The 22602-nt window shown below is 44.8% G+C and overlaps 1 protein-coding gene across 2 annotated transcripts in view; it reads left to right on the top strand.

Moving 5' to 3' along the window:
• Window positions 1-22602, top strand: part of DUS2 (dihydrouridine synthase 2) — a 291549-nt gene that overhangs the window by 184353 nt on the left and 84594 nt on the right. For both annotated transcript variants that reach the window (XM_073550793.1, XM_073550792.1), the window contains 2 exons: window positions 16227-16395; window positions 21506-21627. In XM_073550793.1, coding sequence (XP_073406894.1) covers window positions 16227-16395; window positions 21506-21627 — 291 coding nt within the window. The remainder of the gene's footprint in view (window positions 1-16226; window positions 16396-21505; window positions 21628-22602) is intronic.

Here is a 22602-nt window from a genome sequence, read left to right as displayed (position 1 = left end):
TCCAGAACTCCCTTCAGTGTGTTCCTTTCCTGGCCGTCTCCCTGTGCTGATTTCCTCCCTCCTGTCCAGCACCTTCACAAACAGTGTCCCAAGCCAGCCAGACTCGAATCTTGGTGGGAATAACCTCTAGGTCCCTGGATCCTAGGTGTCTGCCTTTTCAGCGAATAATTGTGGGTTTGGCTGCAGAACTTGCAATGCTCAAAGCCTGTGGTTGAGCTAGCTGAGTCCGTTGTCCACTCCACTAGTTTTAGGGCCAGTCCCTATACTGCGACCTGATCCCTCCACCCTACGTCAGCCGGCGTGGAACAAGCCCCACGGACAGTATCGTTACTGTACCGTGCCTCTAGGACCCCTTTCCTCTTCAGGGAGCTTCCTTCTGTCTTTTCCTTCCCAGCAGCTCCTCTGACCAGGAGCTGCTTCACACACGTCCTTCCACTTCCTCCCCTCAGGGTGGATTCCCTACTAAGCTCTCATCCTACTAGCGCCACCCACCTTCCTACACCCTTTAACACCTAGGCAGGGTTGAGATCATCCTTCCGTAGGGTACATCCAGATGCCCTGCTTCTTTAGAGTATGTGTTGGGTGCAGGTGTTAGAGTACTGTCAGGTGACTCCACCTTACCCGAGAAGTGGGATACCACACCTCTGGGTGAGGTGCAGTTACCTCTGTGGCGACTGAACCCTCAGGGGTGCCACACTTGCAAAGGGCCATTATTTGTCTGTGTCCACCACAGGGTGGTTTAATAGCCTTTTTACATAGGTGAAAGATCTTTCAGTGCGCATAGGCTGCCATTGTTGTCGCAAGCGCAGGACAGTGTGTTGACAATAATGATATTTTGTGCAATCACAATACCATTTCTCCTGACGAATTAGCTTTTTGCTCAGACATGGGGTAATCAGCAACCTGGGTACGCTGCATGATTATCATGAAACGAGCAGTTCTTGGAACACTCACTATACCCGCACAGTGTAAATGGACCTTAATAGTCTGCAAATGGTTAATTTTTAACCATTCAAAATGGAAAGGTACAGTGGGGAAAAAAATTATTTAGTCAGTCACCAATTGTGCAAGTTCTCCCACTTAAAAAGATGAGAGGCCTACAATTGATATCATAGGTAGACCACAATAATGATTGTCAAAATGAGAAAACAAATCCAGAAAATCACCTTGTATGATTTGGCAAGATTTATTTTTCAAGTTATGGTGGAAAATATCTCAATATTTTGTTATATACACACGGTCAAAATTGTTGGTACCCCTCTTTTTAATGACAGAAAAACCCACAATGGCCACAGAAATAACTTGAATCTGACAAAAGTAATAATAAATAAAGCATCAATGAAACTGAAAAAATGAAAGTCAGGCATTGCTTTTCAGCCATGCTTCCACAGAATTAAAAAAAAAAAAAAAACAAAACTCAAGAAATACGCCTGGCAGAAATGATGGTACCCCTGAAAATAATGTGACAAAAGGGACATGATAAATCAAGGTGTGTCCACTAATTAGCATCTTGGAATCAGTGAGTGGGCCTGTATACAGGGCTACAGATACTCACTGTGCTGCTTGGTGACATGGTGTCTATCACACTCAACATGGACCAGAGGAAGCGAAGGAAAGAGTTGTCTCAGGAGATTACAAAGAAAATTATAGACAAACATGTTAAAGGTAAAAGTTATAAGACCATCTGCAAGCAGATTGATGTTCCTGTGACTACAGTTGCACATATTATTCAGAAATTTAAGCTCCATGGGACTGTAGCCAACCTCCCTGGACATGGCCACAGGAGGAAAAATTGATGACAAATCAAAGAGATGGATAATACGAATGGTAACAAAAGAGCCCAGAAAAACTTCTAGAAACAAAATAAAAGAGGAGGGGACGCTTTTGGTGTGATACCCAGTGGTCAAGTGGAGGAGCTTGAGAACAAAGTATACTAACCTGTTGTGGTTATACTGCCTGCATAACCACGTTTGCACAGCCTGTGGTGCTTATCGTGCACCATTCGCAGTCTCCATTTCCGGGTTTGACGGTTAGCAGGTCACGTGGAACGTCACTTGATGATGATATCACCGCAGGTCCTCCGTCTTTCAGGGCCTGCAGGATGGTTGATAGTCTGCTGGGTCCGTGCTGCACCAAACCGCTCACCCAGAAGGGTGTAAAATGCAAGGAAGGAAAAGTACGGCTGATTAGGGTGCTCAGACCAAGATAGACACTTTTTTTAGATAGAAAAGAAACTTCTTTGCTCGGTCATTATCTCCTCACTGAGTCAGGAGACCAAGTGAAGACGTTTTTTTTTTTTTTTCTATTTAAAAGAAGTGTCGGTCTGAGCGCCCTAATCAGCCGTACTTTTCCTTTCTTGCAGAAAAACTTCTAAACAGATTAAAGGTGAACTTCAAGGAAAATCATTCAGATGGCACCATCCGTCATTGTATGAGCCAAAGTAGACTTCATGGGAGACGGCCAAGGAGCAGGGCCGGACTGGGACAAAAAGCAGCCCTGCCACACAAACCCCACCAGCCCACATACTATAGCACTCATCTGCCCTGATCAGTGAATTTTTGCTATACTTTGTCGTCCCCTCATCACTCTATTAAAGGAGTTATTTGACGAGCCACATATTAATGGCGTCACAGTGCGTATGATTGACCACAGCTCCATTTACATGGTGCTCTTTCATGCTACGTTTCCCAGGATCATGGGGGTCCCAGCGGTCAGATCCACAACAAAGTCATACCCTGTCCAAAAGATAGGGGAGAACTTCCAAATTTGGATAACCCTCCATACAGTATTATGGGCACCACATAGTCCTCCATACAGTATTATGTGCACCACTTAGTCCTCCATACATTGTTATTGGCACAACATAGTCCTCTTTACAGTATTATGGGCACCATATAGTCCTCCATACAGTATTATGGGCCCCACATAGTCCTCCATACAGTATTATGGGCACAACATAGTCCTCCATACAGTATTATGGGCACAACATAGTCCTACATCCAGTATTCTAGGCATCACATAGTCCTCCATACAGTATTATGGGCACCACATAGTCCTCCATACAGTATAATGGCCTCAAATATTGCTCCATACAGTACAATGGGCCCCACATATTCTTTCGGTACAATGAGCCCACATAATGCTCCATACAGTATTACGGGCCCCATACATTACTGTATACGGTTTTATGGGCCCCATATAATTCTCCATACAGTATAATGGGCCCTCATATTGTATATTACTTCAAACAGTATAATGGGCCCCATATATTCACACAGTATAATAGGCCCCATATATTACTTTATACAGTATAATGGCCCCATATATTACTTCATACAGTATAATGGGCCCCATATACAGTGGGGCAAAAAAGTATTTAGTCAGTCAGCAATAGTGCAAGTTCCACCACTTAAAAAGATGAGAGGCGTCTGTAATTTACATCATAGGTAGACCTCAACTATGGGAGACAAACTGAGAAAAAAAAATCCAGAAAATCACATTGTCTGTTTTTTTTTCATTTTATTTGCATATTATGGTGGAAAATAAGTATTTGGTCAGAAACAAGCAATCAAGAGTTCTGGCTCTCACAGACCTGTAACTTCTTCTTTAAGAGTCTCCTCTTTCCTACACTCATTACCTGTAGTAATGGCACCTGTTTAAACTTGTTATCAGTATAAAAAGACACCTGTGCACACCCTCAAACAGTCTGACTCCAAACTCCACTATGGTGAAGACCAAAGAGCTGTCAAAGGACACCAGAAACAAAATTGTAGCCCTGCACCAGGCTGGGAAGACTGAATCTGCAATAGCCAACCAGCTTGGAGTGAAGAAATCAACTGTGGGAGCAATAATTAGAAAATGGAAGACATACAATACCACTGATAATCTCCCTCGATCTGGTGCTCCACGCAAAATCCCACCCCGTGGGGTCAGTATGATCACAAGAACGGTGAGCAAAAATCCCAGAACCACGCGGGGGGACCTAGTGAATGAACTGCAGAGAGCTGGGACCATTGTAACAAGGCCTACCATAAGTAACACACTACGCCACCATGGACTCAGATCCTGCAGTGCCAGACGTGTCCCACTGCTTAAGCCTGTACATGTCCGGGCCTGTCTGAAGTTTGCTAGAGAGCATTTGGATGATCCAGAGGAGTTTTGGGAGAATGTCCTATGGTCTGATGAAACCAAACTGGAACTGTTTGGTAGAAACACAACTTGTCGTGTTTGGAGGAAAAAGAATACTGAGTTGCATCCATCAAACACCATACCTACTGTAAAGCATGGTGGTGGAAACATCATGCTTTGGGGCTGTTTCTCTGCAAAGGGGCCAGGACGACTGATCCGGGTACATGAAAGAATGAATGGGGCCATGTATCGTGAGATTTTGAGTGCAAACCTCCTTCCATCAGCAAGGGCATTGAATATGAAACGTGGCTGGGTCTTTCAACATGACAATGATCCAAAGCACACCGCCAGGGCAACGAAGGAGTGGCTTCGTAAGAAGCATTTCAAGGTCCTGGAGTGGCCTAGCCAGTCTCCAGATCTCAACCCTATAGAAAACCTTTGGAGGGAGTTGAAAGTCCGTGTTGCCAAGCGAAAAGCCAAAAACATCACTGCTCTAGAGGAGATCTGCATGGAGGAATGGGCCAACATACCAACAACAGTGTGTGGCAACCTTGTGAAGACTTACAGAAAACGTTTGACCTCTGTCATTGCCAACAAAGGATATATCACAAAGTATTGAGATGAAATTTTGTTTCTGACCAAATACTTATTTTCCACCATAATATGCAAATAAAATGAAAAAAAAACAGACAATGTGATTTTCTGGATTTTTTTTTTCTCAGTTTGTCTCCCATAGTTGAGGTCTACCTATGATGTAAATTACAGACGCCTCTCATCTTTTTAAGCGGTGGAACTTGCACTATTGCTGACTGACTAAATACTTTTTTGCCCCACTGTACATTATTACTTCATACAGTATAATGGGCCCCATATAATACTTCTCCCTGTCCCCACTGCTCTGGTCTCCTCAGTGTATTCTGCTTGGCACAGAGGATGCGCTGTAGTGATGTCATTGTGCCCTCTGCACTAAGACGTCACAGAGCTCAGACGCAGAGGGGGAATGATGAGAGAGGGAGCATCCGCAGCTGGCTCCCTCACTCATCATTGTTTTCAACTGTGTCAGTGCTGGCACCGGAGCCCCTGACGGCACTTGCCCGCTTTCACCGGGTGGTGATGTCAGCCTTGATATATGCGTCATAATTGAGCACCACCAAAAATTAACCAGTGGGTGAAATGCTTTTAGGACACACACCCTTAAATCAAAGGGATTTATAAAAAGAAAATAATTAGCACACCGATTAAATAAGAGAAAAGTGGAGGACCCTTTATTAGCCCATGTGGTAATATTTCAATTCCATAGCAGAGAAATGATCTGTTATAGATCCAAAACTTTGTCACATGGGCTAATAAAGAGTCCGCCACTTTGCACAATTCATCAGATCGCTTTTATTTTCATAGATACACACACTTAGAGCAGATACTTATATTTACACCATGTATACAGGACAGGAGGAGTATACACAATGTACACAGCTCCACAATATATACTGTGGTAAGGAATATAGAGTGGAGTTGTGTATATACTATATAGTGTAGAGATGGGCCAGTGTATAAAGTGGGGATTCCACATTATATACTATATACACAGAAAATACTATATGAACAGCTCTACACTATATACACACAACCCTACATTATAATTGACAGTATTATACTATACTAGAGGTCTGCCTGATGCTATCGCATCTGGAGGAAAGTGTGTGTGGGGTGTGTGTCCCACCGCTGACTGCCCACCCACCTCCGTGCTGTCACAGCCGGCAGGAAAGACGATGGTTTGCGGCCTGTGCTGGAGATGGGGTCGGCAGGAAAGACGGTGGTTTGCGGCCTGTGCTGGAGATGGGGTCGGCAGGAAAGACAGTGATTTGTAGCCTGTGCTGGAGATGGGATGCGGTGCCACCAGAGGGTGCCCTCACCCCATCTCCAGCACAGGCCGCAAGCCGCGCTCTTTCCTGCTGCCTGTGACTGCAGGGAGGTGGGTGGGCAGGCAGCGGCGGAATGCAGCGGGTGTCCTGGCGGCTGGGGTCCCAGCGGTGGGGGTCTGGCGGCGGGGGTCCGGCAGCGGGGGTACTAGTGGTGTCCCACTGGTGGTACTGCGCAAGGGCCCGGTACCACCAGCGGGTGCCATATTGGAATACCCATCACTTGTGTATTCCAATATGGTGGTTGGCGTACCTCCGGTGCGGCACGGTGGATTGTCGGATTCGAGGACATCCAGACGGAAGTGGATGACGGACAATTTAAGATATATATATATATATATATATATATATATATATATATATATATATATATATATATATATATATATATATATATATGTTACATACTGCTGAATATATGTCACATTGAGACTACTCATCATTTGAAGTGACATATTTAAAGTGATACATGAGAAATATTAGCAGAAATAGTCCAGACGGTAAGACTAACCACTGCTTTTTTCCTTTACATTCCTGTTCATTTGCCATCACCGTTTTTGCTCCACTAATCTTCACTCTCCTTCGCTATCCCCAAACCTCTGCACCCTCAAACCAAATAACTATCTCCTCCTCCCTCTTACCCCCCCCTCACTTTATCTGCAGACATACTCCTTAACCTCAGACCTCTCCTACTAACATACAATACAAGACGATCACTCTCCTTCACTCACCTGCTTTCCCTTTCTCTGCTTCTTCTCACTGCTGGTGACATATCCCCCAATCCTGGCCCCCCCTGCCTCATACATCCCACTAATTCTCACCCATATCTTTCTCACACTAAGAGAAACTACCGCAATTCCTCACACTTAAAACCCGTGCCACTGACCCCCTCCCTCTCGCACCCTCTTTCTGGAACACTTTGGAATGCTTGCTCCATCTGCAACAAGCTCCACGTGATCCATGACCTCTTTACCTCCCGCAACCTTTCCTTCCTGGCCCTCACTGAGACCTGGCTGACACGGCCTCCCCGGCCGCACTGAGTTATGGCGGCCTCCACTTTACCCACACTCCTCGCCCTGGCAACAGATATGGTGGAGGAGTGGGTTTCCTCCTTTCTAAAAACTGCTCCTTCAACCCTATCCAACCCCCACCCTCCCTTATCCTCCCTTCTTTCGAGGTTCACTCTGTCCGTATCTACTCTCCTAATCTTCAAATGGCTGTCATATACCGACCACCGGGCTCAGCTACTACCTTCATTGACCAATTTTCCACCTGGCTCCTCCACTTTCTCTCTGCTGACATCCCCACCATCATCACGGGGGACTTCAACATCCCCTTTGACACCCACCAACCAGCAGCCTCCAAACTCCTGTCACTTACCTCATCCTTTAGACTTACTCAGTGGTCCTCCACAGCCACCCACACAGATGGACATACATTAGACCTCATCTTCACCCGCCTCTGTTCCCTATCTAATCTCACAACCTCTCCCTTCCCCCTATCTGACCACCATCTACTCACCTTCTCATCCTTGTCCTTCTCACCTGCCCCCCCATGTCCAGCCACTAGCACATCCTCGCAGAAACCTCGCACACCTAGACATTCACAGACTCTCAGACTCTCTTCTACCTCTGTCCTCCATATCTTCACTCCACAACACGGACAGTGCCACCGCTTTCTACAACGCCACCCTCACATCAGCCATAGACTGTCGCTCCTCTCATGCATGGCAAAGTGCGACAAACCAGTAGGCAACCCTGGCACAACAACCTCACCAAAAAACTTTGACAAGCTTCCAGGGTCGCAGAGCGGCGTTGGAAGAAAACACGCCTGCCAGACGACTTCACTGCTTTCAAACAAGCTACACTTGCCTTTAAATCCGCCCTCACCTCTGCTAAACAGACCTATTTCACAAACCTTGTATCTTCACTATCCCACAACCTAAAACAACTGTTCAGCACATTCAACTCTCTCCTCCGCCCACCACTGCCACCTCCAACTCCCCTCATCTCTGCTGAGGACTTTGCCACCTACTTCAAAAACAAGATTGACCAAACAAGGCAAACCCTTACAGTTCCGCCACCCCAACCACTCCACATATAAGACCTCTGCCCCTCCCTAATAACCTCCCTCTCCAACGTCACTGAAGGAGAGCTTACTCATCTCCTTTCCAAATCACGCCTCCCCACCTGTGCACTTGACCCCATCCCTTCCCACCTGCTCCCCAACCTCACTAACATGACCATTCCAGCCCTAAACCATCTCTTCAACCTATCCCTAACTTCTGGTACCTTCCCCTCTGCCTTCAAACATGCCACCATAACACCAATCCTCAAAAAATCAAACCTTGACCCAACTGCTATGCCCAGCTATCGCCCCATATCACTGCTCCCGTTTGCTTCCAAACTCCTTGAACAGCATGTCCATGCTCAACTTTCCTCCCATCTCTCATCTAACTCCCCCTTTGACATCCTGCAATCTGGCTTCCGCCCCCACCACTCCACTGAAACTGCCCTGACCAAAATTACTAATGACTTACTCACAGCCAAAGCTAACAGACAATTCTCCATCCTCCTCCTTCTTGACCTGTCCTCTGCCTTTGACACAGTTGACCACTGCCTACTGCTACAGATTCTTTCTTCCCTTGGCATCAAAGACCTTGCGCTATCCTGGATTTCCTCATGCCTTTCTGACCGCTCATTCAGCGTCTCCCACTCCCACACTACCTCCTCATCCCTCCCCCTCTCTGTTGGAGTCCCCCAAGGCTCTGTCCTGGGGCCCCTACTTTTTTCCATCTATAGTCTTGGCCTAGGACAACTCATAAATTCCCATGGCTTCCAGTACCACCTGTATGCAGAAGACACTCAGATCTACCTCTCTGGCCCAGATGTCACCTCTCTGCTGTCCAGAATCCCGGAGTGTCTATCAGCCATATCCTCCTTTTTCACCTCTCGCTTCCTAAAACTCAATGTAGACAAAACTGAACTCATTATCTTTCCTCTATCTCACATATCTTCCCTACCCGATCTATCTATTATGGTAAATGGCATCATGCTCTCTCCTGCACCTGAAATCCACTGCCTTGGAGTAGCTCTCGACTCTGCCCTGTCCTTCAAACCGCACGTCCAATCTCTTGCCACCTCCTGTCGCCTCCAACTCAAAAATATTTCCAGAATCCGTCCCTTCCTCAGTCCTCAATCTACTAAAACTCTTGGACATGCCCTCATCATCTCCCGCCTTGACTACTGCAACACCCTCCTCTGTGGCCTCCCTGCTAACTCTCTTGCACCACTCCAGTCTGTCCTCAATTCTGCTGCCCGACTAATCCACCTCTCTCCTCGCTACTCCCCTGTCTCTCCCCTCTTCAAATCCCTCCATTGGCTCCCAATTCCCCAACGAATCCAGTTCAAACTACTAACACTGACCTACAAAGCCATCCACAACCTTTCCCCTCCCTATATCGCTGAACTAATCTCCCAATATCTTCCCTCACGTACTCTTCGATCCTCCCAAGACCTCCTACTCTCCTCCACACTTATTTGTTCCTCACACAACCGCCTCCAAGATTTCTCCCGAATATCCCGTCCTCTGGAATGCCGTGCCTCAACACGTCCGATTATCCACCACCCTCAGATCCTTCAAACGGAACCTGAAAACCCATCTTTTCAGGAAAGCTTACTGACTGCAATAACCATTCTGCCACCTCATCACCACCAGAGCTACTGCACCCCCGACCTTCTGTCTTTTCCCCGCTATCCCGTAGAATGTAAGTCCGCAATGACAGGGTCCTCTCCCCTCTGTACCAGTTTGTCATTGTAAATTTGTTGTGGAAACTTGTTTACTGTTAGCGATATGTATAACTTTGTATGTAACCCACTTCTCATGTACAGCACCATGGAATTAATGGCGCTATATAAATTAATAATAATAAAAATAATACTGTATATTCATATGTACAGTACAAACCAAAAGTTTGGACACACCTTCTCATTCAAAGAGTCTTCTTTATTTTCATGACTATTAAATTGTAGATTCACTCTGAAGGCTATTTTACCATGAAGGCCTACTGCACAATTTTTCAGACTGACTGACCTTCATTTCTTAAAGTAATGATGGCCACTCATTTTTCTTGCCATAACACAAATTCTAAGTAAAGAAAAATGAGTGGCCATCATTACTTTAAGAAATGAAGGTCAGTCAGTCTGAAAAATTGGGAAAACTTTGAAAGTGTCCCCAAGTGCAGTGGCAAAAACCATCAAGCGCTACAAAGAAACTGGCTCACATGAGGACTGCCCCAGGAAAGGAAGACCAAGAGTCACCTCTACTGTGGAGGATAAGTTCATCCAAGTCACCAGCCTCAGGTTAACAGCAGCTCAGATTAGAGACCAGGTCAATGCCACACAGAGTTCTAGCAGCAGACACATCTCTACAACAACTGTGAAGAGGAGACTTTGTGCAGCAGGCCTTCATGGTAAAATAGCTGCTAGAAAACCACTGCTAAGGACAGGCAACAAGCAGAAGAGACTTGTTTGGGCTTAAGAACACAAGGAATGGATATTAGACCAGTGGAAATCTGTGCTTTGGTCTGATGAGTCCAAATTTGAGATCTTTGGTTCCAACCACCGTGTCTTTGTGCGACGCAGAAAAGGTGAACGGATGGACTCTACATGCCTGGTTCCCACCGTGAAGCATGGAGGAGGAGGTGTGATTGTGTGGGGGTGCTTTGCTGGTGACACTGTTGGGGATTTATTCGAAATTGAAGGCATACTGAACCAGCATGGCTACCACAGCATCTTGCAGCGGCATGCTATTCCATCTGGTTTGCGTTTAGTTGGACCATCATTTATTTTTCAACAGGACAATGACCTCAAACACACATCCAGGCTGTATAAGGGCCATTTGACCAAGAAGAGTGATGGGGTGCTACGCCAAATGATCTGGCCTCAACAATCACCAGACCTGAACCCAATCAAGATGGTTTGGGGTGAGCTGGACCGCAGAGTGAAGGCAAAAGGGCCAACAAGTGCTAAACATCTCTTGGAACGCCTTTAAGACTGTTGGAAGACCATTTCCGGTGACTACCTCTTGAAGCTCATCAAGAGAATGCCAAGAGTGTGCAAAGCAGTAATCAAAGCAAAAGGTGGCTACTTTGAAGAACCTAGAATATAAGACATATTTTCAGTTGTTTCACACTTTTTTGTTAATTATATAATTCCACATGTGTTAATTCATAGTTTTGATGCCTTCAGAGTGAATCTACAATTTAATAGTCATGAAAATAAAGAAAACTCTTTGAATGAGAAGGTGTGTCCAAACTTTTGGTCTGTACTGTATGTATGGGTGCTGGGGCTGGTGTATATACCGGTGCAGTGCTGGGGGCTGATGTATTTTAATTTAAACGTGTTTGGGCTGGGATTACTCTCACCCAGACCCAGACTGAATACAGGCAGAAGATTACAGGTGCGGGTAGGAGCTCTGCAATTCCTGTGCTGTGTGTTCCAGTCCTTGAAACTTCAGGCTGCATCCAGGGGCGAGAGAGCAGAGTGCGCTCTCTCCGCTCACATAGAACGTCCTTATGTCAAAATCAGCACGTTCTTAACCCCTGCAGCAGCGGTCCTGCTACATGCACTGCAAGCAATGACGGCTGCTAGCGCGCACCTGTGTAACCGGGCATACCTCCCAACTTTTGAAGAACGGAAAGAGGGACAAAGGGTGTGGCATGCACCGTGGCAAATATTAGGCCACGCCCGACCACACCCATTTCACAACTAGTCACACCCATGTCCACGCCCCAACCACACCTATTTAGCACTGCTGATCACACTGGTACTGAGGGCACAGTGGCTGGTATTATGGGCACAGTGGCTGGCATTATGGGCACAGTGGCTGGTGCTGAGGAAAAGAAAGAAAGAACAGAGAGAGAAAAAAAACCAGAAAGAACAGAGAGAGAGAAAGGGGACAGAAAAAAAGAACGGAGAGAGAAAAAAGGAAGAGGGGAAAGAAAGAAAGAAAGAGAAAAAGAACAGAGAGAAAGAAATATGGGAAAGAAGGAACAGAGAGAGAAAAAGAGACCAGAGAGGGAGAAAACAGAGAGCGAAAGAAAGAACAGAGAGAAAGAAAGGAAGAATAGAGAAAGAAAGAACAGAGAAAGATTAGAGAGCGAAAGAAAGAGGGGAAAGACAAAGAAAGAACAGAGAGAGTAAGTAGGGAAAAGAAAGAACAGAGAGAGGAAAAGAAAGGGGAAAGAAAGAAAGAACAGAGTGAGAATGAAGAAAGGAAAAGAACAGAGAAAGAAAGAGGGGAGAAAAAAACAGCGAGGGAGAGAGAAATAAAGATGGGAAAGAAAGAAAGAGCAGAGAGAGAGAGAAAGGAAGAGGGGAACGAAAGAAAGAACAGAGAGAAAGAAAAAAAGAAAGATTAGAAAGAAGGAAAGAAAGAACAGAAATAGAAAGAAATATACTATAAAGATACTATAGCAGCCCGGCTCCCATTGTAATGCCCGCCTGAGCCTCCCGATGCAGGACATATCATGATCCGCTCACATGGCCGACATCCCCGATTCCAAGGCTGTCCGCGCTGTCGGAGGAGCACAAGGTGATGGATCTGAAGCATTCCCTGAAGTCCCTCCATGGTTTCGTCACAATCTCCTCACAAAATTACCTAATTTCCGGTCAACTTCCAGCATGTCACTTCCGGTAGAACGTCACGTGCGAGTTTTAAAGTGCTCCTTGGGGCTCCACCGTGTACTCCTATGTCCGCGGGAAAAGTAAGCTCCCTGCTGGGGCAGTCTCTCTCAAAATCGGGTCTGTCCCGCTGGATCCGGGACAGTTGAGAGGTATGAATGCTCCCCACCATACACCTCGTACACGCATGGCTCCGCATGCCTCATACACACACGGTTCCGCTTTGTTTGCCTCATACACACACGGCTCCGCTCCATTCCGTAAAACTCGTACACATGTGACTCTGCTCCGTACACCTTGTACACACACGGCCACGCTCTGTACACCTTATACACACATGGCTCCACTCCGTAAACCTTGTACACATGCGGCTTTGCTCCATACACCTCGTACACACGCGGCTCCGCTCCATACACACGCAGCTCCACTCCGTACATAAGTAGCTCTGCTCAGCTCTGTAAACACAAGGCTCAGTTCCGTACACTTTGTACCCACAGGGCTCCGTTCCATACACCTCGTACACACACGGCTCCGCTCCGTAGACCTTGTACACATCTTCGCTCCGTACACCTCCGTCTCCGCACACCTCGTACACACGCGGCTCCTCTCCGTACACCTCGTACACACGCGGCTCCTCTCCATACACCTCGTACACAAGCGGCTCCGCTCCGTACACCTTGTACACAAGCGGCTCCGCTCTGTACACACACGGCTCTGCTCCGTACACCCCGTACACACCCGGATCCGCGCCGTACACCCTGTACAAGGCATTGAATTTGGGAGACCTCATTCAGCTTCCGGTAGTAATTGCAGAACCTCCGTTCACCATCAGGTTTTGGGACCAAGACAATCGGGCTCAACCAACCGCTCTTGGATTCCTCAATGACCCCAAGCTTCAGCATACGCTGCACCTCCATGGAGATTACTTCTCGACAGGCCTTAGGAATTCGATAAGGCTTCACGTTCACCCACACGTGTTTCTCTGTCAGAACTTCGTGCTCAACGACCTTCGTGCATCCCGGCAACTCTGAAAACAGGTCCCTGTTTTTCTGGAGCAACTCCCGACACTGCTGTTTCTGGGCCTTTGATAGCGTCTCTGCTATAGTAACCCCTCCAACCTCACCTTCTGGGTTGCCCAGCGAGCATGGAGTTACCGCTGGCTCTCTATCTTGCTATGGCTTGATGAGGTTGACATGGTAAACCTGGTATGGTTTCCGTCTTCCTGGTTGGTGAATCTTAGTTTACCTCCCCAAGCTTCTCCATGACCTCATACGGCCCTTGCCATTTGGCCAAGAACTTGCTCTCCACCGTCGGAACCAGCACGAGAACTCTGTCTCCCGGATTGAACTGCCTCACTCTTGCTGACCGGTTGTAGAACCTGACCTGAGCTTCTTGTGCCTGGCGGAGGTGTTCTTTCACGATGGGCATCACCTTCGCAATCCTCTGCTGCATCAGTGCCACATGCTCAATGACGCTTCTGTGGGGCGTGACTTTGGCTTCCCAGGTTTCCTTGGCTATATCTATGATACAGGAAAGATGTATATCTTTGTACCGTGTTAGCCAGTAGATAGAAAAATATTCAGGATTGAGAGTCCTCAGTAGTTGATACCTTTTAATGGCTAACTGAAAAGATGGTAACACATTGCAAGCTTTCGAGACTACTCAGGTCTCGTCATCAAGCTAAACTAATACAAAATCTGAAGTCACATATTTATGCACAATACAGCCTAGAAAAAATGCAATAGATAAGACAAGTGACGTGAAGCAGAACTATCAATATGGGAGAGGGAGAAACATAAATGTAAACATTGGACCAGTTCATAGATAAGGACTCCTTATCTATGAACTGGTCCAATGTTTATATTTATGTTTCTCCCTCTCCCATATTGATAGTTCTGCTTCACGTCACTTGTCTTATCTATTGCATTTTTTCTAGGCTGTATTGTGCATAAATATGTGACTTCAGATTTTGTATTAGTCTAGCCTGATGAAGAGACCTGAGTAGTCTCGAAAGCTTGCAATGTGTTACCATCTTTTCAGTTAGCCATTAAAAGGTATCAACTACTGAGGACTCTCAATCCTGAATATCTTGGCTATATCTAGGAGACCTCGCGGATGTCAGCCATACAGAAGCTCGAAGGGCGAGAACCCCGTGGAGGCCTGGGGAACTTCACGGATAGAAAACAGCAGATAGGGTAAGAGACAATCCCAGTCCTTATCTACTATCTAAAGGGTTATCTTTTAGGGTATGTGCACACAATGTATTTTAGGCATCTTCAAATCCTGTGAGTTTTTCAGGCTGAAGACACATTAGGACACACTGATGCCCTTTTTTGTCCTAAAGCAGCTGTTTTTTTGCTTCTTTTTCAACATCTTTTGGCCACCGTTTTTTTTCTTATATCGGAATTGTATTAAGCACTGGTGAGTGGCTTCCTTGTGGTAGCGCGAAAAATGGGTAGATGGGTAATTTTAACCTCTTAGTGTCTTTGAAAACCTGAAGCTGTTAAAAGAAGCTCAAAAGACTGAACACATTTTCTACAAGTGCAGATGTTCATTCTTTTTAGCATTTAATTAGCACTTTTTCAGGCCGGTTACATATCAGATTTGCCATTAGTAGATGATGTGTGCATATACTCATAGTTTGTCTTATCAGTAGGGGGCATGACCACTTCAGGCAGCATGAATGCCAAATACGGCCCTGGAGACATGACAAACCTTTAATCGTAATATGAGACAAATTAGGAACAGATAAATGGGGGAGATTATGGGAAGAAATTGCTGGGGTGTTTTTTTTTATTTGGCGCACTTTCTGTATTTAGTGTTCGTTTACTTAACTCAAATACTTCATTCCATAATGGTACAATACCTGTCAGTGAGACAATTTATATTAGTCTTTGGAGGTGTCACGCAGTGGCTTGTGACTGAGAGTTAGCTAGGTCCCTAGAGCTAGGGGCGCCCTGGCCTATCCCTGTCCCCAGATTACTCCTGAAGGTAGGGACACTGGGTTCAGGTGCCTTGCTATGCTCTTAAATCTTATCTGTCCTCTCCCCCACCCAGGGAAGTGGAAAGCCAAAGGGTATAGGAATACACTAACCAGACAAAAAAGGCAAGATGGACAGGGATAAATGAAAATAGCAATCATACAAAATACACTTGTCAAACAGAGTTCAACACAAGGGAGTTATTGATGGAAAACTCAGAGAGGATGGGGATGTGCACACAAACAAAACTCCAAGCAACAGTCTCCTAAACAAATTTCCAAACGCTAACTCCAACCACAAACTCCAGCTCCTAACCAGGCAGAAAGAATCAACACTGGCAATTCCTAAGTGCAAAGATAGCTACTACTGCCAGCAGAGATGCAGTGAAATCACAGCTGTCATCACTTGTATTGTGAAAATATATTGTTTGTAATTATAATAATAATGTGTTTTGCGAAATATATGAATGTTTGTTTGATCAATACGTTTAAATGTAACATCTATTTTCTTTTAAGTGGAGGTTCACAGGAACTTATACGAGATTTCCAAGATATAGAAGCTTTTAGATCTGTCACTGCTGCATCATCTGTTATGGTGGCACGAGCAGCAATGTGGAATCCTTCTATTTTCAGAAGAGAGGGCTCCTTACCTCAAGAAGACGTAATGCGTGATTACATTAGATATGTAAGTGTTTCTCCTAGATCTTCTTGTAAAATAATGTGTAATGGTGCCGAAAGATTAATGTTGCTATGAAGAATAATGTGAACAGTGTCAGAGAGGTTGTCCACTACTAAATTTTGGGAATTAAATCAGGCCTGGGTGGCATAAAGAGAAGAAGAAAAGCAGTGTGCATGAGAATCTGGGATCTAGTTGGCAAGTATGTGCTTTTTTCTTAAATCTCAGAACCGCCATGGACCCAGATTTGACATAGCAATTAGTAGATGACCGTTCGTATTGTTGATAGAATGCCCAAAAATGCATTCAGTTAGCATTCTGCATTGGTACTCAAGGTCACGTGAATCTTAAAATGGCTGAATGTCTTTTCTTTATCATTTTAAGTACCGTATATTTCGTTCTCTACTACTACTGCTAATTATGGCGCTTTGTAGCAATATTCACTGTTGAATGCCTTATTTTATGTTATTAAAATAGGTTTAAAGTTGTGCGCGGATACAGTGCTCCAGTCACTTCGGACATAGACTGAATTCTACGTTTGGGATTCGCTCTTTGCTTGTGTACAGTGTATGGTCTTGTATAGTAGTCTGACCGATTTTATCTCCTGCCATATACAACAATATAGCTGTTTGTGTGTTTTACATCAGTGATCAGAAAGCTTTTACCAGCAGAGATCAACAGATCTGCACTTTGCTTTACCACAAAAATGGAGCTTGATATAACCAACTGGAATGAGAGCTGAGAGCAGCATATCTGAACTGTGATTCATGTCTGCTGCTGAGTGATCAGTGACAGGGAACTGCAAGTGCTCAAATGCTTTATCTGCAAGGGGAAATTGTGACCATTTACTTTGTGAACTCATTTAAGAGTTTGATTATGATATTAAAAAGAACCAAAACTGTGCTTGGCTAAGGTGTAGGTAAGGGGCTCAAACACGTGGCCCGCAGGCACTCTAGGCTCCTTGGCATGACTACAATATAGGGCTTAACTACAATATGAGGACCTGGATGAGGGCATGGCTACAATATGGGGACCTGTATGGAGACATAACTACAATATGTGGATTTGGATGGGGATATAACTACATTGTAGGAACACAGCGACAGTATGAGGACCTGGATGGGGACATATCTACAATATGAGGACCTGGATGGGGGACATAACTACAATACGGGGATCTGAATGGGGATATAACTACAATATAGTGGCGTAACTACAATATGAGGGCCTGGATGAGGATATATCTACAAAATGGGGACCTGGATGGCGACATATCTACAATATGAGGACCTGGATGGAGGACATAACTACAATACAGGGATCTGAATGGGGATATAACTACAATATAGTGGCGTAACTACAATATGAGGGCCTGGATGGGGATATATCTACAAAATGGGGACCTGGATGGCGACATCTACAAAATGGGGATCTGGATGGCGACATATCTACATTATGAGTGCTCATATGTTATCACCACATCCGTAACGGTTTCTGCCTCCACGCTGTGGAAGTTTTCCATAGATTGACAATTTCTTAAGAATGCCTGATGGGAGTGAGAAAGGATATGGGATTTGTATGAGTGGACAATGGGAGGCAATGATTCTCTAGAGAAGTTTGTAGACTGGACTCCACAAAGCTTATTGGGCGATAGAGATGAAGTTGGGCACTTGTTCTGTGGGAGGAACAAAATTGTGCAGGTTTCTACAAAATCTGGTGCTGTTAGGTTTTTGTAAGCAGTATAGTAGTCGTTTCTGGTTAAGGAAATTTGTAGCACTCGTTAGACAGGAATCAGGGCCAGTAATTTTGTTGGAAAATACTTAGCCTGTCTAACGCCAAGCTCCATAATATGTTCATTCAGAACTGTTCTCTGATCAATAGTCAGGGAGAGGGAGATGGATAGCATCTAAAATACAGCATACTGTGGTGGTATCAGTTGGCGGTGAGCTGTATAAACTCCCTAAACTCCCTAAACTAGTTTGTGTCATATTGCAGAAATTTCAGATTCATGAAGCCGTGAGTTCCCTGTCATGGGGTCTCATAGTTTAGTAATAATGTGGGTGGTGTTGGTATTGGTTGATCGAGTGAGATGTGCTGAAAGGGAGCCAACTTATCCCAACTACGGTATTTGTTCTGTATGCGTGTCAAAGGGAGCCTGCATCTTCATAATTTAGTTTGGTTTGTTCTTTGGGTTTTGCATATGGCCTTGTATAGCATTCTTTATGAATAGTGATAAGCGACAGTGGGCTATATTATCATCTATGAAGTTACCTCTTTCGGATTTGCAAGCATGTTAGAAAATCTGGAGATGTCAAGTAGGAAAGATAGAGCCAGATCCTGCTTTTATGATTGGTTGGAAGACTAAGTCCGGCGGCTTCAGCCATTTGAGATTGGACAACTTTTCCTGTTTTTCCAGGATATGCAGGCCAGCCACATTCCATGAAACTATTTTAATCAGGGATTGTGGAGTTTAGAAGTCAGCACCATGTGTGAGTGTAGCACTTTATCCTTGATCCCGTTGGGGCAATATTGGAGGCCATATGAATCAGTCTTGCAGTGGTCCCTACCTGTCCCAGTTAACGGGGAAAAACCATTGATACAAGGGACCCACATATAAGATTTTTAATTTTCAGAGTTTTGATAGATGGGCTAGAATAAAAAACAGTTTAATTTTGTGTTCTGTGACACTGCCAAAACAGAGTGCATGAAATGCAACAATACCAATAGGAATATAAAAAATGTTCCCTACCATTCCAGCTACTTGCGATCATTGGTCTACAGTTCTAAGCTTTTGGCTAGCTTCAGCAATGTCATTGAAGAAGGAGGTTTTGTTGTCAGTGGTGACAATGAGTTTGGCTGGGTATATGAGCTAGAATCTATGACTTCTGGCTATCAGATGTCTGCAGAAAGGCGAAAGCTCATCTTTGTTGTGTAACTGATACCAAGTTGTCTTGGAAAATTAGAATTTTCTGGCGCGATACCTCCAGGGCTTAGCAATGCTAATGGCAAGCTTGTGCATCTCTATGATCTGAATCTATTCAGTGCATCTTTTCAGTGACTAATGTAGGGAGAATGAGGCTTAGGGCAGCTCGTATCTCACTGTCAACAAATAGGTTTCTTTGATACCCTGGAATTGGAGATTGTCCCTCCGGCATCTGTTCTGCAGGTCATCCCGATGCTCCAAAACCGCTATAGAGGAGATTTTGTGGGAGAAAAGTCTATCTGCTGTCATGGATAGAGTGAATTCCATTTCAACAGCACAGGTCTCCAATTTTGTGAGCTTTTAGGAGTTGTTGCATATTGGAGTTAAGTAAGCCATATATATATAGAAGTGTGAAGAAGGGCGAGGCATTTATCTAATAGTGTCAAACTCAGTGTAGTCACCTCCTGCCCCATAAAAGTGTCTGATGGATTGTCTCTTCCATAACTGGAGAGTTGAGCCTGTCATATGGAGAAATGGGCCAAGGTTTATCCTGCGTCATAAACTTGCAGAGGACTAAGCTGTTGTAGATGGATGGGACTTTCTGAGTTTACTTGCAGAGGTTCTTGGAGGTGTTGTGAAAGGTTGGTTGACTTGTATGGTCTTCCTTTCTTAACCAAATTAGTAGGCCAAGTAAGAAGGAACTTGTCTATACCGGAAACAGATGGACAAATTGGTGAGTCAGTCCCATAAGTTGCTGCAAGTGAGAATAATAGTTCCACGCCGGGAACAATGAGGTTAGAGCTCATAAGGTAAGTTTATGGGAGATTGGAGCTAACTTACGCCAGACATTACAGGTGTCATCATTGTCCAAAGACTGCAAATGTGTTATCCAGCCAGGGAAAGTATGAAGCTTCAGGGTTAGATGGGAAGGCTTCGTGTAGAATAAGATTTGTAAAATTAGTTTCCTCCCATTCTTCTCAAGGTAGCCACAGTTTGTTCTTGTAGTGTCTCTTTAGGTAGAGACTTATAACAGAGGTATGTAGTGCAGCAGCACTGTGTGGTGGTGAAAATGCGAAGAGCAGGCAACAATGCAGATGTAGGGCTCTTTGTCCCATTGTGATTAGTGGTGTAGCATACCCACTGAAGGGCAGACTGGTCTTTGTGTGGCTGCACGTAGGGTTATTAGTGAAGGTTACAAGTGGCCATGTAGCATTAACTCCCCTGACAGATTTCTGCTTGTGCAGGTGGGTCAGTGGGATCAGCGGCTAGAGTAAATGGGCTAAGGATATGTGCACACAAGGTCATTAAATTCGGGTGAATCCAACATGTTTATCAAGCAGAAGACATTTCAGGAAAACTGTGTCTTTATTGGCAACTTTTCAGTAGTTTTTAATTTTTTTCCACAGGAATTTTATTTTTTTTTCCCTGAAGTCACGTGATGGCGGTCTCCAGAGGAGTAAACCTGGGGGAGCCTTTTTTTCCCACCATAGGCTTAAACAAGCGAATATGCTGTAATCTTTGTTGATATGCTGCAGTCGTAATGTCACAAATGGTACTGCAACCAATCACTATGCTCATCGGTCATGCCAACACAGGTGATTCAAGACCACTGAGCACAGTGATGGGCTGCAGCGGTCTCATTCTGTAGTCATTTTTTCCAAGCACAGGCATAAAAGTAATTTAAATGGGGAACATTGAATCTGCATCTGTGCTGATAATTTGGTGCTTTGCATCAGAAAATCACTTTCTGGCCACTGCTATATTTAGAAATGAATCAGCAGTTACTTCAGGTAGTCTTGAACATGATAATAAATAGTGATTCACCTAAATACTTATTAGGCTAAGTTCACACTGGCCGTTTTTGCTGTATTTTTTTTAATGCTAATTTTCAGCTGTGTTGTACAGTACCAGCTATGTCTGTGAGATTTCAGGAATCTCATGCACGCACATTTGTTTTTTGTCATCAGTGTTTTGTGCTTTGTCACTTCTTTCAGTGTTTTTTCAGGATTATAAAATGGGAAAAAAATGAACCAAAAGGAGAAAAAAAATAAACGCAGCAAAAACAGCTTTAGTGCCACAGCTTCTTTGCTGCCAAAAAAATGCGCTGCAAAAATGCCCATTGTGAACTTAGCCTTATTCTTTTACTGATTGTATTATTGTTTTATAGCATAAATCAGATTTCTTTTCTCTAAACAGGCAGTTATGTATAACAATCACTACACCAATACTAAATATTGCCTGTGCCAGATGATACGAGACCAACTTGAGTCTCCTCTGGGAAGAAAACTCCATGCAACACAGTCCACATTGGATATTTGGTGAGAATGTTGTTTTGCTTGTAAAGAATTTTTAAAGTGTTTCTGGGTTTTTATAAAAATAAATGTTCTCAACTACTGTAGTCCCTATCCAAGTGAATGGGGCCAAAAGTAAGCACAATAGCCACATGCTGACAATGACTGACAGCCAGCTCTACAGTGCATCAGTTCTGAGTCGGCTGTCAGTCCGTTCTGGGGTCGATGACTCTGCAATAGTAGGCCTCATCACAGGAGAAGATGAAAGAGAGTACAGAGATACTAACCAAGCTTTTGTGGAGTGGCGTCAGAGGAACCACCTTAGGATTAATTCCGGGAAGACCAAGGAATTGGTGGTGGACTTTCGCAAGGGCAAAAATCCACCAGTAGTGGTGAACATTCAGGGAAATGACATTGAGATAGTCGACACCTATAAGTACCTTGGTGTGATCCTCAATAATAAGCTTGACTGGGCCCATCACTTGGATGCAGTGTACAGGAAGGGCCAAAGCAGGCTTTATCTGCTCAGAAGGCTGAGAGCCTTCGGAGTTAGAGGGGCACTTCTTGCATCCTTCTTCAACTCTGTTGTGGCATCAGTCATCTTCTTTGGTGTGGCGTTCTGGGGTAGTGGCATATCAACCAGGGACAGGAATAGGCTGGACAAACTGATTAGAAGGGCCAGCTCTGTCCTGGGATGCCCCCTTGACCCAGTTCAGGAAGTAGGCGACAGGAGGATACTGGCCAAGGTGAGCTACATGGTGCAGAATGATTCCCATCCCATGCATGAGACCGTGACAAAGATGTGCAGTACTGTCAGTGACCGGCTACTTCATCCTAAATGTGAGAGGGAGCGCTATCGAAAGTCCTTCCTTCCTGCTGCAGTTAGGCTGTATAACCAGCACTGTCCAAAACGGAGAACGACCCAAACAGAGAACTGATAGATCCAAAGTTGTGACAGTCCGGTTACATTTTTTTTTTTTTTTTTTCGTATATGTACCTACC

This window comes from Dendrobates tinctorius, unplaced genomic scaffold (genome assembly GCF_039654945.1).
Source record: "Dendrobates tinctorius isolate UK_male_01 unplaced genomic scaffold, ASM3965494v1 ptg000170l, whole genome shotgun sequence".
NCBI classification, from domain to species: Eukaryota; Metazoa; Chordata; class Amphibia; order Anura; family Dendrobatidae; genus Dendrobates; species Dendrobates tinctorius.
The sequence above is the reverse complement of the archived record's forward strand: the minus strand, read 5'-3'. Positions and strand labels throughout refer to the sequence as shown.